Here is a 22,702-nt window from a genome sequence, read left to right as displayed (position 1 = left end):
GAGTCTGGCAGGAGTAGCTCGACTTTGTCCATCTTCTTGTCCCTCATTGTCGGCTACCTTCCAGTTGCATCCTGTTAGTTCCCTGTAGGAGCTCCGGCAGCCGTCGGGGGAGAGAGACACGGGCCCCTGTACAGCTGCAGATCCTCTGCGAGGCGGGCGGAGCAGGCAAGCACGGAGGCGACGCACCCACAAGAGGCTGGCACACAACATCAGGGAAAGTTTTGAAGGGCGAAGAACCTGGCAGGTTGGGGAGGAGGCGAGGAGAGCCGGGCTGAGCTGCAGGCGCAGAGAGGGTGCGTGGTCTGCCTGCCCCTCGGTTGTTACTCCCTTCAGGCTGGTTGGGGCGGTGCAGTGCAGCTGGGGGAGCTCTTGGGAGCCGCTTAAAAAAAAAGAAAAATCATTCCTGGATTTGATTAATTACAACAATCCCCTCCTCAGAAGATCTGGAAAAAAGGAGCGAGAATCACCTATCCCTTCCTCCGCCTTTCAGCAGCTGGCTCCTACCCCCCCCCACCCTCGCTTCCCCCCTTTTTCTCCACCTCCTTCTCCTTCTCCCCGTCCGCTCCAGGGGCTGCGGCCAGAGCCTCGTCAGGAGGAGGGAGGGTGAGGACTCACTCAAGTTGGCCCCAGTTGGCAGCACTTCGGGCAGCGCGGGACTTGGGGCAGCGCTCGGCAGCTCCCGCTGGACAAAGGAGCCCGTTTCCCGCAGGGATAGGGGGATAACGCCGGGCTGGCCCGGGCCCTGCCCCTGCCTTAGCCCGGTGCCCCCGGGTTGGCCTTTCCCCGTACCCCGAGTGCAGTCCCGGCTGCCTGTTCGCCTGGAGATCCTCGAGCAACCTGGCGAGGGGAAGCGAGAAGCGGCACTCCGCGTTTCTGCCCTCCCTGCCTCCTTCTCGCTCTCTCCCTCCTTTCTTTTTCTCTTTCTTTCTTTCTTTCTTTCTTTTTTTTTCTTATTTTTTTCCCCTAAATTTTAAATTTTACCCCCGGGCGGCCCCTGGGCTGGGGGTCCCTTCCTCCGCCCGAGAGGCGCCGGTGCTCGGCGCGGAGCGGGGCGCATGGGGCGGCGTTTCAGGAGGCTTTCGGCTGCTCCTTGCTCCCCCGCCGGATGCTGCCTGAGCTGTTTTGGCTGTTTTTCTTCGCCGGCGATGAAGGCTCTGCCTTGAAGATGGACATGATCTTTTTTTTATTCCTGTCTCTGGTGCCGGTGTACAGCAGGGGACAAGGAGTGTACGGTAAGAGACATTGTCGCTGTTTGCGAAGGAGGGGTGGGGGGCGAGGGCGCAGACAGCGGCGGTGGGATCAAAGTTAAAAAGCACCTGCAGGAGAAAGTAAATGATGCCGCCGAACCTCGTCTCAGCCTGAGCGGAGAGACTGACGCAGCAATAGGGCTTCCAGCGCCAGTAGCTACTTCATAATTCCTCGCCGTAACCTCTGGCCGCCTCCCATGTACGAGTCCGCCGAGATGGCACGCAGGGACCGCCGGCGGCACTGCTGCCGGGGGAGCGACTGGAGCCCCGGCCCTGCCTCCCCTCTCCCCACCCGCCTGGCGTGGGAACGCCGCGCTGATGCCGGCGGGGGCGGCTCCGGGAGCACCTCCGAGTTGCATTTTCTTTGGGGCAGGGGGAGGATGGAGGATCCCTTCTCGGCGATGCGCTCTCGGGTTTCCTTGGTCTCAGGACCACCGGCACGGGGAAGCAGGGAGAAGGGCGGCCGGGCTGCCCGGTCTCTCTCCCTGGGTGCCGGGGGCTGCCCGCTCCCTCCCCCGGCGCGGCTTCCCCCGGTTCGGCGGGGCCGGATCCCCGCTGCTCCCCACTGCCAGCCCCGCCGGGCTTCCCGGGAGGGCGAGGCGAGGCTGGTTTTGCACCTTGTGGAACTTTGCTGCTGATTTTCTTCTTGAGGTGATGGAGATGTGTGGGTGATGGTCTGTGGCAGAGATGATGCCGAGATGCTTGACATTTTTCCCTTTTTTTTACTATTACTATTTCTACATTAACGGAGCTTACTTCCTCTCCTTGCTTGCAGGCAGGGTGGCAAATGGCGAGCTCCAGTGGTCTCCTCATGAGCGGTCTGGCTTCCGCAGCCCCTCAGTGCCAGGGCAGAGGAGGGGGATTACACCCCGTGCCGCCGAGCACAAGCCCCGGGCTGAGAGAACACCCGGGATTTACTTTAGCCAGACGTGCAGCCCCCCTTTCCCTCTCCCAGCCCTCTCTGAATTCTTGCTTTACAAGATCTGCATTTCCAATACACTGGGAAAAAATAAATAAAAGCAACCCACAAGACTTGTCTCTCATAACAAACCGGCTTTATCTTAGCTTACAACTCAGTTGTGCGTCGCTGTTAAGTCCTTCTGGAAGGCATGCCACTGCCTCTAACAAGCCAGGCTCTCTGAGCTCTGAAGAGAGACCCTAGTGAGAGAATCCAGCCCGCGACTCCCCCCCGCTCCCTCTTTTTTAACAGCACGCAGCCAGTCTCTTGTGTGAGCTCTGGCAAAGATCAGTTCAGTCTCACTGACTATGGGTAAGTCTTTGTAGGTCACTTTTTAATGATGTATTTCTTTAATGGAAACAATTCCTCCTTTCTCCTTGAGCACTGGGATGTTAATTTGAGTTTGGGTCTGGTTTGTAAAATAACTGTTTTAAATAGAGGGTATTTAGTTTCCTTATTTTTTTTTTTCCTTGCTTCTTCTCAGTATATGTATTTTCTCCCAGTCTGCATATCCAGATGAAAACTGTATGACTCTTGAAAGGCTGGAAAGATGAGGAGTAGAATGACTTTGTGGTACAGAAACCTGGTCAGAGCATATAATTTAATCCTTTAAAATAGGTAATCTGCTTCTAGCTGAACTTTTATTATTTCGCTTCAGCATGTTTGTTGCTGAATAGCTGTCAGTTGCTGTAGAGTCGACTCACTGCTTAGGATTGTAACAAGAGGGACAGAGCTTAAAACCAGGTTTGCTTAAATGTGCTTTAGAGGGTTGCCTGTTGTATTTTTTCATACACTTCAGTGAACTTGCATTTGACAGTGCTGCTGCTATTAGATCTTTAGAATAACTTACTGATTTTTTTTTATTTTTCTCTCAGAGAGGGATTGAAGAAGCTGTGTACAAAAGAAAGCACAGATGCAGACATATACTAAGATGAAGGCATCCTTTTAAGCCAAAATGGTCCACTACTTCTATCTGTTCTCGTACTTAGCTACACAAAGGGGAAATCTAGTGTCTTCCTTCCTCTTCCCACCCCAGCTCTTCAAACTATTGAACAAGAGCCTTAGTACGCAGTTGTCTCTGAGTGCAGCCCAGAGCAGTGTCTCGTGGAATCAGCACACTGCAAACTTGGACGGTGACTAATAGTTTTCATACTGCCTTCAGTCCACTACCCTGGGCTGATTTCATGCCTTCTGCAGCCAGCACTGTTTCTTTGGATGCGAGAGGGCTGTTACTGACAGCTCAAGCACGGCTGGATTAATACTGTTATATGTGCAAGCATAAATAAAAAGCAGGATTAGAAATTAGTCCCGCTGCCCCCCCTCCACTTGAGTTTTTCCTCTATATTGGTCTCTTGCCATAGCTTTAAGCTGTACTTCAGCACTCTATGTTGTGAATGTCGATATCATGTGGCACCTAATGTAAAAATTATGGGAACTCAAGTGTCATGGTTCAGATCTCTTTTCCTGCCTTTGCATATTGGCAGTGGAGACTGGGGGAGGCATCTATATGGGTCTATAAATATATTTTGCTTTAGCAAATCTCCTGAGATTAAATGAGATTAACGAAGATAAAGTATCCATGTGATGTACCCTTTAAATAATACACCCACATGGATGCGCACAAAAGACCTCTGTCTGGGAGAGCAGAGTTGTTGGAGAGGTTTATTGAGATGAATGGTATAAATAAAATGTGTATAAGGGGGGTTCTGGGAAAGAAGCATTCGCAATTGAGGCGCAATTTAATTAGGAGTCAAGGTGCTTTTTGCCTGCTACCTGAAGAGGCTTGTTATATAAATTGGCATTTGTTGTAATGACTGAAGTGTGTCTGAAACCCTCTTCTCATTAGCTGATCCCATTCTTTCAGCCTTGTTTGTTGCAGTGAGTCAAGGCTGGCCTGATGGGGAAGGCAATTCAGCAGGCTGCCAAGAGGCAACTTTTACCAGTCTTTTGTGGTAGACTGTTTCCCAGATTGCATGTGCTTTTCAGTCCTGGTGTGTTAATGCAGCTGGTCAAGATGAGAAGCCAACTGTAATAGATCTCTAGAAAATGTCAGAACTGAGGAGGAGGAAGAAAGAGGTAAGGAGACAGGGGACTTGCCCTTCACAGCTTGGAGTTATCAACACTTAAAGACCACAAGTTAGACTGAGGGGAGGATTGGGGCGTGGTGGTGGCATTCAAAAGGAAAAGTATGCCTCTTGCCTTCCACTCTGCCTTCTAGATACCAGAATTTGGGTAGCTCTGGTTTGGTGTGCACAGTGCTGCTGCTGTGATTGCTCCGTGTGCAGTGTATAATTAACATTTCTGGGTTGTCTTGCAATTAGCACAGTCCCACTGAACAGCAGCAGTCTTTCAGGCAGAATAAGAAAGTGTCCCCTGCTTCTCCTAATTCAGCTGAAGAGAAAGCATTGCAGGAATGGGCATCACAGTGTGTGGTGAGGGGCTACATACAGTAAGAGGATGGAAATGGAATACAAGGAAATATGTAGGCTGGGCAGCAAGGAAAGCTGCCTGGCACCATGATCAGAGGGATTGGGTGGTCTGCTCTTGAAACTGGTGGGGTGAAGCACTTGGAGTGTTGAGTAGTCCTGCCCTGGCCTCAGAGGTGGGAAATAAATGACCTGTGAAGGCTCTTTGTTTTAAGAGACACCATCACATTGAATCAGCCCTGAGATGCCACTACAGACAGCAAAAAAAAAAAAAAAAAAAACAACACAAACTACTGGAAGACTTTTTTCTTGCATTTGTGATGGAGGAGTGTTGTACTAAAACATATCCAGAGTTTAGGCTGTTAACATCCACACTAATTTCATGTACACCTGACATGATTTGTTTCCTGCTCCTTTTACATGTTCATTTTTCATTTGTTTTGTTGGGTTTTTTTTAAGTAAAAACACTTTTCCTATAATTTTTTTAATTTTGCCTGCCTCACACCCTTGTGCAACATTTATGTGTCCATGTCTTCTGCTGACAGTTTCTGGGACACAGGCACCAGGACCCTGCTGATCTGAATCCAACCCTCTCATGTGCCTCTGCCCGAGTTGTTTTGCCAGCAGGAACAGGGGAGCAAAGACATGGAGCTCTTCTGCTACCTTGCTATTGTCTCAGGGCACCCTGTGTCCTCAGAAATGGCTGAAGAGATTGCTGGCTAAAGGAATGATGGAGCTGGCTCCTGTGAGCCACTTCTTGGTTGATTGTGTTGGGAAAATGCAGTGCTTGAGCACAGTGGCCCTCCAAACTATATATGTGTGTGTATATACATGTATACATGGATGTACACACATCCTTTGTGCTCAGTCATTTCTCTTTGTTGTCCAGCTCCTAAATATATGTCAGCCTAGGCTGTATAGAGTCTTTTGAGGAATGAGTTTTCTAACTGGAGTGCCATAGGACTAGTTTCACCAATGGACTGGGCTGGTCCAAGATTTCCATAGTTCTTGATCAGCTCTTTAAGGTCAAGGCATGAAATACGTCCAGCTCACTGTTCAGAATGCCATGCTGTTCTTCAATTGTAATGTGTCAGATTCACTCTTCTGTGACACTAGAGCCTCTGGTTTTAGGTCAGGTCAGTAGCTTGACATACCAGATAAGCCCTCAATTGACTTTAATATGCATTACTAGAAAACTGACATTATCCTCTTGACAGGTTGTTTGCAACTTGCTGGATGAAGTCAAAATATTTCACTATAGGTGTCATCAGAAACCACCATCCTATGCTAATTTTTGTGGGAACATGAAGACAGATGTTGAACAATTTGACATGAGCAGCACAGCTTTTAAAATTATCACCCTGTCAGGTTCACAGTGGAATTTCTAAAATATATGTGTATGATTTCAGATGAGTTTGAAAGACAGGAAGGTAGGTGTAGTAAGTGACTCCCAATAAGTGGAAGATGCAGCAGAAGGTGGCTCTGGAGGTTCAAGACAGTAATTCAGTAGTGGCAGTAAGGAGTTCTGTGCTGCTGAGGCTGCTGTACTTATTTTAAAGTAAAGATAAAAATTATTTCCATGCTGGTAACTCAGGGATCTTGTGACACTTCCCATCAACCAGAAGCCCTACTGTTTTGCCTGTATTTTGATGAGTTACTGCTATTCTGCTTGCTTGAATAGAGCAGTTTCAGGCTTCCAGTCCCTCCCTCCATACACACTGTGCTCTCTTGGTTCATTAAGCATAGTCTATTAGCATTAAGCTAAGAACCATGCCTGCATGGCTATGGCTTGTTATCAGAAGGGCAGAGGTGGGGGGGATGAGGGAAAATTGCCTTCTGCCCAGTGCCAGCATGCTGATAAAAGCAATAGAGAGAGAGATGAATTTCTAGTAATGAAAGACAGCTTGGGGTAGAAGGTGTTTCTTACTCTGTTCATGGAAATGTCCCAAATCCCACCTGCAAAAGGTTTCTTTAGGTGGCATAAGCTAAGTCCACATGCAACTGGTTTGCATGTGCAGTTCTGGAGAGACAGTTCATTGGTGGACTTCTCGTCAGGTGAGATCTTGGTATCTTTTGTGCAGAGGGGTTGCTGTGTTGTGTTGTCAGAAGGGGCTATGTTTTGCTGTAAGGAAGATAAGCCCTCTAGAGAAGAGACAGTGGATTATGTTGGTTTGTTCTTGGAAAGGCTGTGGGTACCATCTGGTGATACAATATGTGTTTCTTTAGGCCATACCTAGTAGCCCAGATCTCAGTTACTCTGAAACTGTTAAGAAAACTGACACCATTTCTGTTCTCAAGCAGTCAAGGTGAGCACACCCAGTGCCTGTGTCCCAGACACTTTATGCTGACTGTCATCCTCTGGTGTGGTAAAGGTTTAAATTCAAAATGGTAAAATGTGCCTGAGTCCCCTGGGCTTGTGAAGGCAAGGGGAGAGCTACGGGCATTGACAACACACAGCAGAATGCAGAATGCCGATCTGAGAAGGCCTTCATGTTCCACCAGAGACAGTGATGTGTTGAGAAGTGGAAACAGAGAATTTGTGTGTTTTGTGTCTCTGTGCCCATGTTTAACTGGTGAGATCTCTACACTGGTGGGATTCAAAGTACTTTGATTTGAAAAGAAGAAAGAGCTTTAATCTGTTCTTCATTTGGGGAAATGATTGAAGAAACAACAAAAGTTTGTTTCTTATAGCTAAGCACTTGCCTACTGTTTAAAAGAACAAATTAAATATGTGACAATCATGCAGCCGAGACTCAAAAGTGCTGCATTAAAGAGCTAGGAAAGAGCTCGGGAAGCAGAGCAGGAAAAGGAGATCCTGGGCTACAGACGATCTTGTCTCAAGGGAACTGAAGCAGGAGAAGGGCTGTTACCATCAGCATAGCTGGGACAGCGCATGATGGGAGGCAGAGCGCCTTGGCGCCCGGCGTCAGCTGTTTCTGGGAACCAAGCTTTAGACCCCCCGCTTCTTTTCCGTGACTTCTGCCCAGGCAGAAAGCGCCGCCGCAGGCGGCTCCTGCTCCCCCCCCCACCCGAGGAAAAGGCTGCCCGTCCTTCCCCGTCCTGCCTGCGGGCTCCTCTCCAGCTGTGGCTGCGGAGCACATGTGGACGGCGGGGCCGCTCCTCCGCCGCTGCCCGGCAGAGGGAGGCGTTGCGCGGTGCCGGCGAGCGCCCCTTTCCCGGGAGAGACGGGCTGGGGCTTCCTCGGGACGCGCTCCCGCTGCGGCAGGACACGCGTGGGACGGGTACGCGGGGAACGCCCTGGGGCCGCTCGTTCTTCCCGTGGTCGCCTCGGCGGACTTCGGGCGGGATCCCTCTGTCCAACTTCCCGGCGTCTTCCGGGAGGCTGTGCGGGAGCGAGAGCCCGGGATGGAGCTGCCGCGTCCGGGTTTTGGCGCTGGCTGCCCGCGCGTGGTTTTACATCTGCCCCGGGTTTGTTTTAGGATCTGGAGCTCTGTCCAATTGTACCCAAGCAACGCATAACCAACCCCACCTCCCCGTTCGTGGTGGTTTTTTTTTTTTTTTTTTGTTTGTTTGTTTTTGTTTATTTTTTTACCATTTTACCTTTTCCCCTTTTCTCTTTGTTTTCCTCTTTCCTTCCTCTCCCACTCTCTCCTGGATTACGAACACCCTATTCTTTCACTCTTTCTTGTCCATTTCCAAACAAAGACTGTAAAAAAAGTGAGTGCAGGCCTGTTAAATCCTTTTTTTGGTTTTCCCTAATTTTTTTTCTTTCTTTTATTTTTTTTTGTCCTTAGCATATCTGTGTAGTTGTGGTTTGGGGATTTTTGTTTTGTTTTGTTTGTTTAGGCTTTTGTTTGGTTGGTTTTGATTCTCGAAAAGGTATATTAAAACACTCTGAATGGGTAGGAGCAAAGAGGGATGGCATGAATGGCTTTGGTTGGAGAGGAAGAAAAGATGGGTCTATCGGCCTTTAAAATTTTCAGTTGAGGTCATTAATGTAATTTATCTATAGTCTTGGTTCTGTGATGCAGCAGAGCTGGGTGGCCCACAGCAGAGGTGTAGGATTGATGCTGGTGCTTTGGCCCTTGGAAAACATGGCTTAGGGACTCTAGCCTAAAGCAGCAGTGTCTTTTGAGCATTGTGGCTGCCTGCAGGGAGTTCTTTTCACTTCTGTATTTGCCACACTGTATCCAAGGTCATCTTATTACTAAAGCTTTAGTTTAATTGCCCAAATACTGTAGTCTGTGGCTGGCAGAAGGAGACACCTAAAGTTAACCAGGGAAGTAGAGAGGCAGCTGGATATAAATTATTAGTTCTTTAAATTTTCCACTTGTTTCTCTAGACTAGGCAATATGGTTACTTCAGTGTGTGCTTGTGACTGTGTTCCCAAAATGAACAGAGAGCTTTATGGTTCTAGTAATGCTTGAACTCCTCTGAGAAGGACGCTCCTTTTGTGAAGCACTGGGTGTTCTCAGTATTGTGCTAGCAGGGAACAGCTGTGTAGACACAGTTATATGTTTCAGTGGTTGTGCACAGGGCAGGACAGCCCACTGGGGCCAGCCGTGGTGTTGGAGTGGCCTGGTGATCTGAAGTCACCAGCACTGCTCTGTGAGCAGGTCACAGCTCTGTGCTGGGCTGCAGACCTCCAGGGAGAGGGTGCAAGCATCGAGGTGGCAAGCAAGGACCTCAAGCGGTTTTTATTGCTCTGACCAGCCTATTGCTTTCTTGTGGCTCCTTTTTCTCTCGTGCTGCAAATCACTCGTGGCTGTAACCCTTTGCTTTAGCTTGCACAGGGGAGACACCAACAATGTAACTAAAAATCCTCCTGGCTGTGATCTACTGGCTTGTGGTTTCTCTCCACTGTGAGCTGTAGTGTAGGACAAATGGCATCCAGATATTTTTGCTGGGTTTGTGTAAATGGAAATGGCAGGGTGAGGATAGCAATTGACAAAGGTGCAGTAAGAACGGCAGTTTCTGAAGACAAATTAGCAAATGTTGCCTAAAGAAGAACTGACAAAACATTGAAAGCTAAAGTCAAGCTGTGAGAAAAGCTTTAGGATATCTGCAGGTGGACATTTAATACAAGAGTAACTGCTTGCTATTGCAGCTCCTGTTTCAGAAGGAAATGGTCCTTCACTAATTAGTGTAAATTGTTTTAAAATAAATGTGGATGGGAATCTTGTGCATCTCTTGTGTGCCTTTGTGATGAAATAAAAAGGAAAAACAAAGATGTGATTCAGACAGATGTTTGAGAAATGTGTCAAAATGGGTTTTGCTTACAAATACTGTTTCACCTTCTGGTGCTTGTTGCGTGCCTTGCATGGCAGATAAAGGTGTTCATAGATTTAGAGTGAAGAATGAGTGTCTTTTCTTAAGTTTAATAAATGCATTATTCTGACTTGGAGCATTCCTCAAAATAGCAAAAAAGTGAGCAGTTGAGGCTCATAAAAGTAACCTGAACAGCAAGAGGCAGCTGGGGATGGGAGACTGAATTCCCCTGCCAGTCAAGTGAATACAGCTGGGGTTTTAAGAATATTTAACTGGTAGGGGTATCCACAGTTGATAGACCATTAAAATTCCTCTCACAGTGTACATTCAGGATTTCTTGTGGGCTTATGTGTCTCCCATCCCTTTAATATCTATGAACTTCCACCTTTACAATGCTTCTGTTGCCTGGTTATTCCACTCTGCGTGTGGTGAAATGAGATGGAGATTAAGTGATTTGCCCATGGCAGAATGGAGAATTGAACATCAACAAAGTTTTAACCATCCTTTCCTCTCTGGTAAAGTGCAGCTGGTATTAAGTGCAATCCCCGTGGCTGACAGATCCAAGTAAATACTTCCTCAGTAAGAAGGCATAAGCCATTGAAAATAGGCTCTGATCCAGTTACAGCCATTCTTTTTTAGTAAGAAAACAAAACCACGTTTTGTCATTCACTACTAATTTAGCTCATCTTTGACACAGGTTAGGATTTATGTTAGGACACCCTTTGGAGGTCTTCTAGAAGTTGAGCCTTAACTGTACAGCACTGGGAGAGGCAGAAATCTTTCAGTTGTGGGCACACACATGGCTTTGCTGTGCTTGGATCTGCAGAAGGATCAGTTTTGGAAATGTTGACTAGCTGCAACAATTTAAATTATTTTGCACTTGATCAAAGAAGCATTATTTCTTGCTATGGAAAACTTCTGTCATGAATGGAGGAGGTTAAATGACTATTGATGGTACCCAGTGGAAAGACAGAAAGGCTGTGTTTGCCATGAAGGAGCAAAGATTTGGGATGGGAAGAAAAGCAGGTGCATGATTAGGGACAGTGCCTAGGACAAAGGAGAAAATGTGGTATCAAGTGCTGTGACTCTAAAATATGACTGGGTGCCAGAGCAGAGCACAGCTTTTGAAGAAGCAAAAGGGATACATGAATATTCTAACACATTTTGTCATTTTAAGTATGTGCTAAACCATATTCTTAGTTTTCTTACATATATGAAGACAGAGAGAAATTTCTAGTGTTTGTTTCCCAAATGCTAATGAAGACCAAAAGGACTTGGTGCCAGTGGTATTTGTTTGACAATTTGACTTACGGTGCACACACACTACGCCTACTCAGAAGTGGGACTGTGACTTGTGGGTGCACTCTTGAGCTAGCTTTAGATTAGCAACTTTGGTTACTGATTGCAATGCAGTAACAGTGTGGAGCTCAGCCTGGCCTGTGCTCCAGCCACTGTGCAACTCACACATCCTGAGTGAGCCCTGTGGTGTGTGCTGAGCCCTCTGTGCCTGGGATCACCTGGCAGCAACCCCTTGATAAATAAACTGTGGGGCACCTACACCAGCTTCATGCTTCCTTTTGGGTTGCAGTGCAAACAAGAGGAGTTGACTCAACTCCTGCTTGTGCCACTGCGTGGGAATCCTGTAAATCCAACTAGATATTGTGGGGTGCAGTTTGAAGTTTGACAGCTGCAGCAGCTTAGCTGTGAACCCTAGCAAGACAAATGCCAGAGCTCTTCTTGATCTGTGGTGTCTTTCAAGCAAGCATAGATGCAGGAGTGTAAACTGGTTTAATGCGGTTTGTTTTGGTGAAAGAAAACCTCTGAACAACAGGTCTGGAATTAATCTTTAATTTTGAAAAGCTGTTTCTGAATAACTCCTTGCATAGACAAGCCCTGTTTTTAGCTGTGATTAAGTTTCTAAATTGTTTTTTCAAAATAGGATAGTCAAGCTCCTGTACCATGTAGCTGCATATGAAGATGTTACTCACAGAAACTAAGCCCCAGCTTTGATTAAAATAGCACAATAATAGTTTGTGCTCTGGCTGGTCAAACGATAAGCAGCTCAGCACTTTCATCCTTATTTCAGCAGAAAAATGCAATTGACAGTAGAGAATGACTGTTTACTATGATGTGCATGATTAATACCATAAATCTTTCATGTTGGGATGTTGGGTGAGAGGCATGAATATCACGGCAACAAATTGAAAGAAGCAATTTGTTACATATTTGTGGTTGGTAATCAGGCTTGGAACTCCATGTAGAAGGAGAAATTAGCCAAAGTGAATGTTAGTTACTGAAACCAGAAACCACTCTGGCATTTGCTAAGCCTTGGCAAAGATGCCATGCTGATTTTTGCAGATCACAATGAGCATATGTACCTACTTGTGGCTGATGGTTATTCCAAGTGGCCAGCAGTAGTGTGTGTGCTATTTGACAAACAGTTCTGCTTCTTGGATTATTATGGAGACATTTCAAAGTATGCTTGCAGCATATGGCTTGCTTAAGGAGATGGTTTTAGATAGGAGATGTTGGGTACAAAGCAGTAGATCAGCTACTTATCACTCAGCTTCAGTTGGGTCAGCAGGGCATTTTGTACAGACACTTGAAAGAGCAGTAGAGAAAAATGAGGAGCCAACCCCACATCACAGCACCACCAACTTCATTTCCTTGCATAGAACAGCGTGCTGTAAAGCTCCACCAGAACTGATATATAATAGACAGAGTTTAATTTAAGAATTACATTTGATTGTCTCAAAGCAAGTCTAGAGGAAGCAGTAAGTGAGGATGTTGGGGGAAAGAAACCATGCTTATGAGCTTTTTGCTTGCTAGGCTTAAATCAAAGCTGTTCAGAGGGAGGAAACAAGGGAAAATACCAAAAAATACTAAGATATGTGATGTGCTTGGTGAGGTAGACAGGGAAATGAGAAGGAAATGCTTCTAGCTATTGCTGGATTTTAAAAAAAAAATAAAAGGAGAGAGAGCAAAAAGATAAAAAAGATGCTGTTGTTGGTGTGTAAGTTTGAAGAATGAGAATATTTCTTTCTTTCATTGATCTCAAGATAATAGCCATGACATTGTTGCTGTTGAAAATGAAGGATTGGAAGAGCAAGTGAGAACTGCCATCCCCATCAGGCAGAAGCCTTCCCTGAGCAGGATTGCAGATCTGCTAGAAAGCAATAGCAGTAAGTTCAGGGTCATGTAAAAGGGGTCTTGGGGTCTTGTCTCAGCACCTTCATTGCAGGAAAGAGGGGGATAAATGCAGCATTTGTGTATATACTTCTAGATGCTTCTTTTATTTTTTTTTAAGGGTCCCAGATGCTCTGTGAACATTGCTAGTATCTGTGGGTGAACACCAAGGCTGGAGTCCAAATCCCAGGGTGGTGTAAAATTGGTGATAGTTTGTAATGAAGAGGATCAGTTGCTGAGCTAACTGATTTTTCCTGAATTGTATTTCTCCCTCTTTGGCTGATCCAGTGAGTCATTGTAGTTAGATTTCGAGGCATGTTTGGCTGATTGGACTTTTGTTGATACCTTAGCTCTCATATGTGCTTTGTCACACCTGCTCACCTTGATGACATGGATGACTTTTTATTTGTTTGCCCAGAAGAAGTGATGCTGCTATGGGCGTGTGAGCAGGCAGCCCTTGAGCCTATGATCTGTGAACAAAAGCTGCTGGACAAACTCTGATTCAAGCCTCTGCTACTGCCTGACCAGGAGAAATGCTTGATTTTCCTCAGATTGTCAGGAAAAAAGAAGTTGGAATCAGGGTGGAGCAACTCTTCGAGGATTCACTTTCCTGGACACAATCTTTGGCTCTGCTGTGCTGTCTCCTGTAGATAGCATTTTAATTCTAAGACAAGGGAGTAAAATCCAACTAAGCTGTTGTTCTCATAAAAATGCTGGCCTAAAATGCTGCACATAATGGCTTGGTTCCTGTTGCTGTCAGTCTTTCTTTAAGATGTTTTTATTTTAAAGACTTCAGTGTAATTCAAATAGAAAAAAAAACACACCCAAAACATAACAACCAGCAACAAACAGATTCACTTTAAATCGCAAAAAAGTTCAAATCTGTTTGTTTCTTCTGCCTTTCTGCTTGTGTGAATGGAGAGTGATGCCATTTGTCTGCCTCAGACAGAGGTTTTGGAGATGAAGTCAGTGATTTCAGCGAGGTGATTTCATCAGGATGTGAAAGGAGGGAGCATAGACAGGGCAGCCACAGGTTTTGTGTGGTATCCTGCCTTAGCAGTTTACAGTTTTCATGAACATATGTTTGTTTTTGGTATTTTTTTTACCCCCAATCCATCACCGTTAAATTTTCACTCGACATTTTTAGCTTTAAACTTCAGTTTAGTTTCCACTTGGCTGCATTGGTGAGCATCTTTTCATCACTGCCTGATTGCTGTGGTCACTGCTCTGCTGACACTCTCAGGCACTCCCTGAGCTGCCTTTTGTGAGCTGCTGCTGGAGAACCTGATGGCAGATCTGTCATCAGAGCACAGAACATCCTGGAGTGTGAACCCTCTTCAGAAAGTGTCCTGGCTTTGTCTAACCAGAGTGCAGTGCCTCAAGACTTTGCCAGAGAGGCCAAGAACTGCAGTCACTGGTTTTTGGATCTGCCTTCTGAGATGGAAGTTTCTGTAGGGGGATTTCTTGTTTTGCTTGGCTTGAAAAGTGTCTGGGCACTTAGATTTCAAACACCACTACTCTGGAGGACTTGGATTGTGCTTGTGATTATTCCAGAATGGGATAATTCTTACGCTTGATCTACAGAGCTTAACTCTCTGCAAGTCATGTCCTCACTACCATTGGCCAGTCTGGAATAATAGGAAAAGCAGTCTTTCCTACCCCAAAAGTTTTTTGGCTCTTTTATCAGATATGTGATACCACTCAAATATCCTTTTCTAGTGACTGCAGGCCTGTCTCTCCTCGCTGTCTTGAAGTGAATTGAAGGTAGCTGGCAAGAATTATTTGAATTTCTTTTTTATTTTCTCCATCTTTTGCTTTCCCATAGGATTTTTATGCCAGAATAAGGGAAATTTTCCTTACCGTTTCTTAATTGCAGTACAGTTGTTCAAGTTTTTTGTCCTTGCCTTTGTCACCTGTGTTTGTTCCCTAACTTTTCTGGTGTCCTTAAAAAGTGCAGCTAGAAGGAAGGGACATAAATAGAGCTAGTGTTCAGGATCTCACTTTATTTTGGAGATAAGGGCCTGCTGGGGGATGAGTCTTTATCCCATTGTCACCCTGTCATCCCGTGTGCCTTCTCTCTTTCCTCAGTTCCTGTCACTTCACCTTCGGAATTCTTCCTGAATTCACTGTGCTTAAAATAATACTTGTTTGAACAATAAAAGCTGTATTAAAGGGGTACATTATTTTAAATACACATATTAGCTCTGCAAGAGAGGGGCTTGCAAAGGAAGGGAGTGTATGCTTTTGCACATAAAGTATGTCAACAAAATCCTGTAAGTTGAAGAGAGCCCTTTTCCCCTGCTTCCTGCATGCTAATTCCAGATACAATGGAAATTCCTACGGCCTGAAGCAGCAGCAAAGAAAACCCAAGTGATGCCTTTATACTGAGTTGCAACACTGAAGGCAAACAGCAGCTGGAAGCTTGGTTTGATCTTTTTGTATGAATAAGATTAAATAGCAGGCACAGTGCTCATGAGGGGTATTTTCTTGACCCTCTTCCACAAAGCTTTTGAACACTTGTGAAGAAGCACAGAGTGCTTTCAGCACCTGCTGAAGGAATGGTGACTGGAGAGCTCAACACAGCAGAGAAACAGCTGAGAAAGACCTAGGTATGATGTGGTTAGATTGCCCTGGTGATCAGAGAGGATGGACAGCACTGGGTTCATGTCACTCACTTTTTCTTTTCTGTTAGTGTTTTTGTATTTATTTGTACACTTTTGACTTTAAATGTATCATCTCACTGGGGTAAGAACCTGGCCTGGTGTTCATTGCTGGAGCTGGGGGTCTGGGCTTAATGGCCAGCTCCTGGCTCTTTTGGGGACTGTGTGTGAGATCAGATGTGATCTGAGGCAGGGCTGAAGTTTTCCAGGGCTGTTTCTGTAGTCACAGCAGCAATCTCTGCTGTAGTGTTTGCTGGCGTGAGTTTTCATCACTGCTTCCATTTTAGAGCAAGAGTGAGAGCACAAACTTACTGTCAGCTGATTTGTTTTCTTTTTTTCTGTCAAATAGCTTTTCAGATTACCAGTGCTCCCTTATCCTGCCTATCTCCCTAGAGACTTCTTTCCAGTTTCACCATCTTCCTTGTCCAACTAAATGTGTTGATCTGCACACACAAATTCAGTTTATGATATTCCTAAAACAGGCATTATTGCTTTTGTTGCCTTTATTTTATTTAAAAATTTTTTTTTGCCTCTTTGTTGGGCAGATACATTCCCAGATCACTTGTCCATCATCTCATCACCCTCCAAGAAGTGTGGGCTCTAGGTCTGTGAGTGCTTCTGGAGCTGGTGTGTATCCTGTAGCACTGCCTTGCCTGGTGGGGCTCAGATGGGCCAGGGTACCTCTCAGCCCAGTGCTGATGCTGGAACAAAGCATCAAAACTCAAAACTTAACTTCCACACATTCCAGGACAGAATAACCTCCAGACACTAAGTTTCCCTAGGTGTAGAAAGAAGAAGCTGTCTCCTCAAGATACTTTTGTGCTCATAATGTTCATTGCTGCTGGATCATTGTATTGTTGTTTCTTGGGTAACCAATGAATAATACATCAAAATCTGCAGTTCTTCCACGTCATCTGGGGATGGTTAGGTTGAGTTGAGGTAAGTGCAGGCCTTTTCGCTGAAGAAAAGAATTGCAGGAGGCTCTCACCTACTCAAATCATAGAGTGACCTTCCTTTTTTATCTTTCAAGAGTCTCAGGAATGTGACTCTTCTCTTTTCATAGCTGGTTGGTTCTTCCTCCGCAGTATTTGGAGGCTCTCCCCCAGGAATGTGCAGCCCCTTGGATGGCGGCAGCCAGGTGCCTTAGAGGAGCAGTGCAGTTGTAGGCACTGCGGCAAAGGCATCACTCATCCATTTGGGAGCAACTGCTTTTTTCTCTGATAATATGCTAGTTTTCTCTAGATTCCCTGCCTGGGGAAAGCTGTGACATTTTGTGTTGTGTTGAGAGCTCTGTGGCCACCTTCCCAGAAGCTCTTTCTGGGTTTTATGGTCCTCAAGGAGGGATGTGGTACTGCAACTTCCTACTGAGGAAAATCAACACGGTAAACAGAGCAGAGAAGGAACTATATGTTTGTTTCTAAAGGAAAAAAAGTTCTGCTTCATAGGGACTAAGCTTACAGCTAGTCTGTGGTAACTTTCCATTCCTCTTACAATTTTCTGGGAGATAGAAAGTCCAAAGCCTTAAATCTCCACCAAAGTAATGGTAATTGAGGGCTCAGTCTGAATCTCAGTGAAAATACTGACAAAAATTCCTGGATCGCAGCCTGGTTTAGAGGTCCTAAACCATAAAAACCCTTGTTAATCTCTGATAGCATCTGCAATAATGCAACAGATCTTAAAAAATCAACCGAACCAAACCAACTAAGTCAGAAGAAAAATATATGCTAACAAGTCTGATGTCCATGATAGTCTTCCTTTGTGGTTTTGGTGTTTACCTCTTTTATACATATCCAAGTTTAAATCTGTTTTGTGTGTGGTTACTTTGTGGAATGATTGAGGTTGGAAGGGACCTCTGGAAGTCGCTTGGTCCAGCCCTCTGCTCAAAGCTGAGCCACTTTGGTGATTGATATCAAGGCAGGATGTTAAATACCTCATCCAGGTGAACTGTGATCTTCCCTAAGGATGGAGGGTCCACACACTTTCTGGTCCCCTCTGCTGGTGTTTGACCAACTTTATGGTGAAATAGATTCTGTCTTTAGAAATACAAATTTCCTGGGCTGTGTCTGGTGGGTTTTGCCCTTCTTTTACCCTGCACCACTGAGGAGAGTCTGACTGTGTCCATCTTCCTTCCATCCACCCCTTGCCAATAAAGCAATGCCAGTAAGTTCTGTCTTGTCTTGTGTTAAGACTTAGGAAAAAACCCAAACCAACCAACCAACCAACCAAAGATACCCACCCACATTTTTTCTCTGCTTCTCTTCATATACCATATACTCAACCTGCCTGGCCATTTTGGCGGTCCTTCACTGGACTTGATCCAGTATCACATACTCTAAATACTGCTTCCTGAAAAATTATCTCTTCTGTTTTCTTTCATTGAGGTTGTCTTTGCTACAAGGTATTTATGGCCTATCGTCCTCTTTAAAGTTCCTTGATTAACATGCTGTAATTAGCAAACTCCTAGTGTAGTCTGCTACAGACAAAGAGGGAAACAGAAGATGTGCTGGTAGACATTTGTATATATTCAATTATGTGCAGCATGTGTGCTGACAATTATGCTTAGTAGTCTTGCACAAGTGTAACATAAAGATTAAACAAAAATGGGGTTAGAGACAGTGAGAAAGGGTATTGAACCTCTTGACCACATATCACAGAGAGTAAAATAGTTATGTGTGTATGTATATGTGTACTTCCATGTGTATTTGCATGTATATGTAACACATATATATTTATTTATTAGATGCATGAGTGATTTTTCAGGGCTGCCCTTGGGATACCCAGTCTGTTTCCTTGAATAGAAAGCAGGTAATGTCTAACAGATGCCCGGTGCTGTGTGCCAAGTCAAAGGAAGAGGATCCTGTTCCCAGTGTGTAGCAGTAAGTGACTGGGTAGAAAGAAAGACATGCAGTTTCTCAGGGAAGCTTCATAAAGAGGATGGTGTGAGGTTCTGCTCAGACTGTTTAGTTCGAAGCCACTTGTGGTGTGGTAATGTGACAGGGGGACCTCATCTCACGTTAAATGCTCCAGGGCTTCTTTGTACTTTGAGTTCTCCATGGGTGCCCGGCTGGTGGCTTTGCTTCACAGCATGATGTGCAGGAGCAGGAAGCTGAAGATTGAGTCGTGCTTTCTCTCTTTATTTGACACCATTGTAGGTGGCATGAAGAGTGGGATGCTGGGGTAAGAAGTAGCAGGAATTATTTTACTCCCACTGAATTTTATCTGGGCAACATGCCCTATCTGAGCAGTTGGTTTGGCAGCTTTTTTTCTTTAATGTGCTTAGTATCTGCAATCTATTTCTCTGTCTCTCCCCTTCTTGTAGGGCCATTCCCAGATTACAATTAAATAGGCTCTAAACCAGCAAGAAAGGATTAGGAAACTGGGATGGTTCATGTGTTCAGCTGTCAGAAACACAGCACTGACAGCATTTGGCTTGTCCCTTTGCTGGTGAAGTCTTTCATAGAACAGGATGACTTCTGGTGTCTGTGTAGCCTTTCACATCTGAAATATAGCCCAGCTGTGGTTACACATCCCCGTTTCTACCAACCCCAAATGAAAGGACCGAGGTGTTGTTGCTATTGTTGTTGTTGTTACTATTATTATATTAAATTCCTGATATTGAAACCTTGCTACTGACCTCTTGGGTTTTCTGAGAGGGTGTGTGCAGCTGAGCCTCCATCCTCCTGTGAAAATTTTTAAAAAATTGTTTGCATATATCTTTTTTGAGGGGGATGTATGGAAATCTAGCTGCTGCTTCTGAGCTATCTCTTCTGAGGGAGTGGTAGCGCTGCAGTGTCACTAGAAAATATTAATGCATGTAAACATTTTTCAGAAGGCATTACATCTTCCTGCACGTACTTTATTATATTCCCACAAATCTGACTAGATTTGATAGATAGGTAACCAGGGAGCAAGGATGGGGGAAGCATGCTAGAGAGGGAAGGAGGGAAAAGGGAGTGAAATAAACACAAACCTGCTGTAATTCAAAACAAGGTAAAATCAGATTGTGTGCTTTGGCTAATTTTCTTATTCAGGTATCGATCCAGTGGCTGCTCCAGAGTCTATTAGCAGTCAGCCAGTGAAAATATTTCCCATCGGGGGCTCTGACCTGAGACGGGGGTGAATCTATAGCAATTTGTTCAAACAGAGGAAAGCTTTTTCCTCTGATTTGTATTCCAATTTGCACAGCCTACAGAGGGGGCCCCATCTTGGGGGTTTGCAGGGTGGTGCTTCTCAAGTGGGAATAAAGCTTGAGCCAGGTAACTGGCTGAAAAAAAAGCCTGATTAAACTCTGAGCTGGGTACCCTCCACGTGCTTCCCTGTTTGAGCACTGCAGCAGGTTTCTTGAAAGGGCAGTGGGAAAGCTTGCAGCACAGGGGACACAGGCCTGGCATGTCAAAGATGGCCCAGAAAGGAGAAAGCTGCCCTTCTTGCAGCCTTTTAAAGAGATGGGAAGAGAGGGCAGAAAGGGTTCCTGCCTCATGCCCGTTCCTTCCCTCCACATGTGGCCAGGAACAGGTTTCCTGTGATGATGGCTGCAGGGCTCTCTCCACAGTTGGGTTTCAGCCTGGTTCAGCTGTGCTCCACAACTGGTTTGATCCCAGTTTGGTCCTGCTGGAGAGGGCCTGTGGGTTGTGCTTCTCAAATTGAGAGCCTGCTACAGGGGTTGCTGAATCCTGATGCTTTCTTGGAGTCTGACAGAAGCTGCCTGATAACAAGAAGCTTGAGGTCTCAGCTTCCACCCATAGCTGTGTTGAAGGTGCCATAGAGTCATGGAGTTCCGTTTCTCACTCCTCCCTGTTGGTTTCATGATACACAACTGCTTTAGAAGTAATCCAGACAAAGAAACACAATCTCAGTATCCCTTAAATCCAGATGCCGGAGCTATCAAGAGCTTCCAGAAATCTCAGCAGTGAAAAGCCTGATGAGGTTAGCCAGACTCATGGCTTCCAGTGCCTTTTGGGTCTGCAGCAGGTCTGATGCCAACTTGTTCCTCCCAACTCCATGCCAGCTTGGCTATCTCCAGACTTGGAGTTTAGCCTTTCTGTTGTGGCAATGAGTCAGTTGTAAAGCTGGAGAGATGTGCAAATGTTTTGGAAGGACTTTTTATGTGCATGCAAGCATCCACTCTGCCTCTGAGAAGGCTAGGAGCATCAGGGTAGTGTCTTGAAATATGTAAGAAGTATTTTTCACTCCTAAACTTAGCTCCCTGACCAAGCTCCTGTTCCTTAAGTCTATATTTGGCTTCCTCATTAATGAGTGACACTATGGTGCCTGTTTTCCATTAATTGTCCAAATGTGGGAGCATGAGTTGGAAAATCTGTTTAGTAAAGGTGGGAAGAGTGGGAAACCATCCTTTATATAAAATACAAGGATAAGAGTAGGAGGGAGTAATAGGGTGGGAGAGATGTTGCTTTTAGCTTTCAAAATTAACTGGAATTCTCCTCAGCCTTGTTTATACTTGCTTTAATTTAGTGTTGGTTACAGAAACACTTAGAGGGAGGAAGGAGGCAGGAAGGCAGAAATAAATAATGACTTTAAATCTCAAATCTGTGCAATTTGCAAACCACAGGTTTATTTTTGACTTGCCATAACTTTCAGGGAGCCAGCCTGAGTACCATGGAGAGAGTAACTCCACCTTTGAGAAAAAGTGGGAAAGTTTATGAGATTTTAAAGCATTGAGATGGAGGTCTCTGCAGCTGATGGCATGAGGGGAATGTACATGGGTACAATGACAGCAGCATTTTGTAATGTTTAGTAGAGTATTTAACAGTATTGGGGCTGTGGAATGAGCTGATGCTGCTTAGCAGAAGGCTTGTTACAGTGCTGGAGGGTTGGCAGAGAACAGGCTCCTCTGCCCAGTTGGCAAGGATGCTGGCTGCTGCAGAAGGGCTGACAGCCACATTCCCAAGGGGAGAATTCCTTCCTCGAGGAGAGGGAAGGAGAATTCCCGTTCCTCCAGCTTGTATTGTGGCTTTCTGGACAACAGGCAGAGCAACCACTGTGCCTGGCTTTCTGAGCAGGTTAGAGGGAGACAATTAAAGTCCAAGGTACCATTTGCTCGACATGCACCGGTGATTGGCTCCCATTAGGTCCTGGATTTTAAGCCTTTCATGCTGTCTAATTGGTCCAACGCCTGCCCTAAACATGACCAGTGCCCCGGGCTTCAGCAGAAAGGGGAATGACTCATGAAAGAGAGCTGTCAAACTGCAGGTGCTTGGCCTTGCTTTGAATGTGTTGCCCTTTCATTCCACTGCCTCCTTGCTCCTGGGCTGTGGCACAAGCCATAGGAGGGAACTGAACTGTCTCTGTCAACAGTTAATTTTGCAGTTTTGGTTCCCTGGCAAAGCAAGCAAGCTGTGCTTTGGTAGTGTGCTGAGGAGATGGAACTCAGCTGGTATCAGGTCGTCTGCTTGCTCCCATGGGGGGATGTGGTGAACAGCACCAAGCAGCAACCTGACAGGAGAGGACTGCTGGGATAGCACCAGGCAGGAAGGCAGCTGGGGGCTGCCTTGCCTAGGTTGTAGGGAGAAAATGCTGGGAGTGACCCTTGCTGAGGGAAGGGGGGGTGTAGGGAAGGAGAGTGCTCACAGATTATCATAAGGACATAGGAAAACTACTTTTTCCAGTTAACATTTAAAGTTTTGTAGCGTGTATTGTGGAGTATGGCTTGGAAATGACTACTGGAAAAGTAATACAGGGTGTATGTAGAAGCCATGTGTGTCCCTGGGATGCACTGCACAGTTTGTGACAGGCACCCAGAATAACACCCTCTTGGTGTTCCTGCTGTTGTGCAAGGCAGACTCATCATATTTCTCCTAGAAAGGATATCAGGCTCTCTCTGGTTCAGGACTACAGCAAACAGCACCTGCTTTTTCTACCACCCCTGCAGATGCTCATTCATGTGTTCCTTTTAATGTCTTGTATGGTGCATTTCTTTTTTAGAAGGTGACACCACTGGCAGGGTTATTTCCCCAGGAATATGAGAGGAAGTCTTCC

General features: G+C 45.6%; 1 protein-coding gene across 1 annotated transcript in view; it reads left to right on the top strand.

The window, feature by feature from the left end:
• The first annotated feature begins 624 nt into the window (after positions 1–624).
• The window catches only part of MDGA1 (MAM domain containing glycosylphosphatidylinositol anchor 1), a 137,909-nt gene continuing 115,831 nt past the window's right edge, over positions 625–22,702 (top strand). The window contains exon 1 of the mRNA XM_062490317.1: positions 625–1,232. Within this exon, the coding sequence (XP_062346301.1) occupies positions 1,106–1,232 (127 nt within the window). The 5' untranslated portion in view covers positions 625–1,105. The remainder of the gene's footprint in view (positions 1,233–22,702) is intronic.

The sequence above is a fragment of the Cinclus cinclus genome, chromosome 3 (assembly GCF_963662255.1).
Source record: "Cinclus cinclus chromosome 3, bCinCin1.1, whole genome shotgun sequence".
Classification (NCBI taxonomy): domain Eukaryota; kingdom Metazoa; phylum Chordata; class Aves; order Passeriformes; family Cinclidae; genus Cinclus; species Cinclus cinclus.
This window is presented reverse-complemented; position numbering and strand designations above follow the sequence as displayed.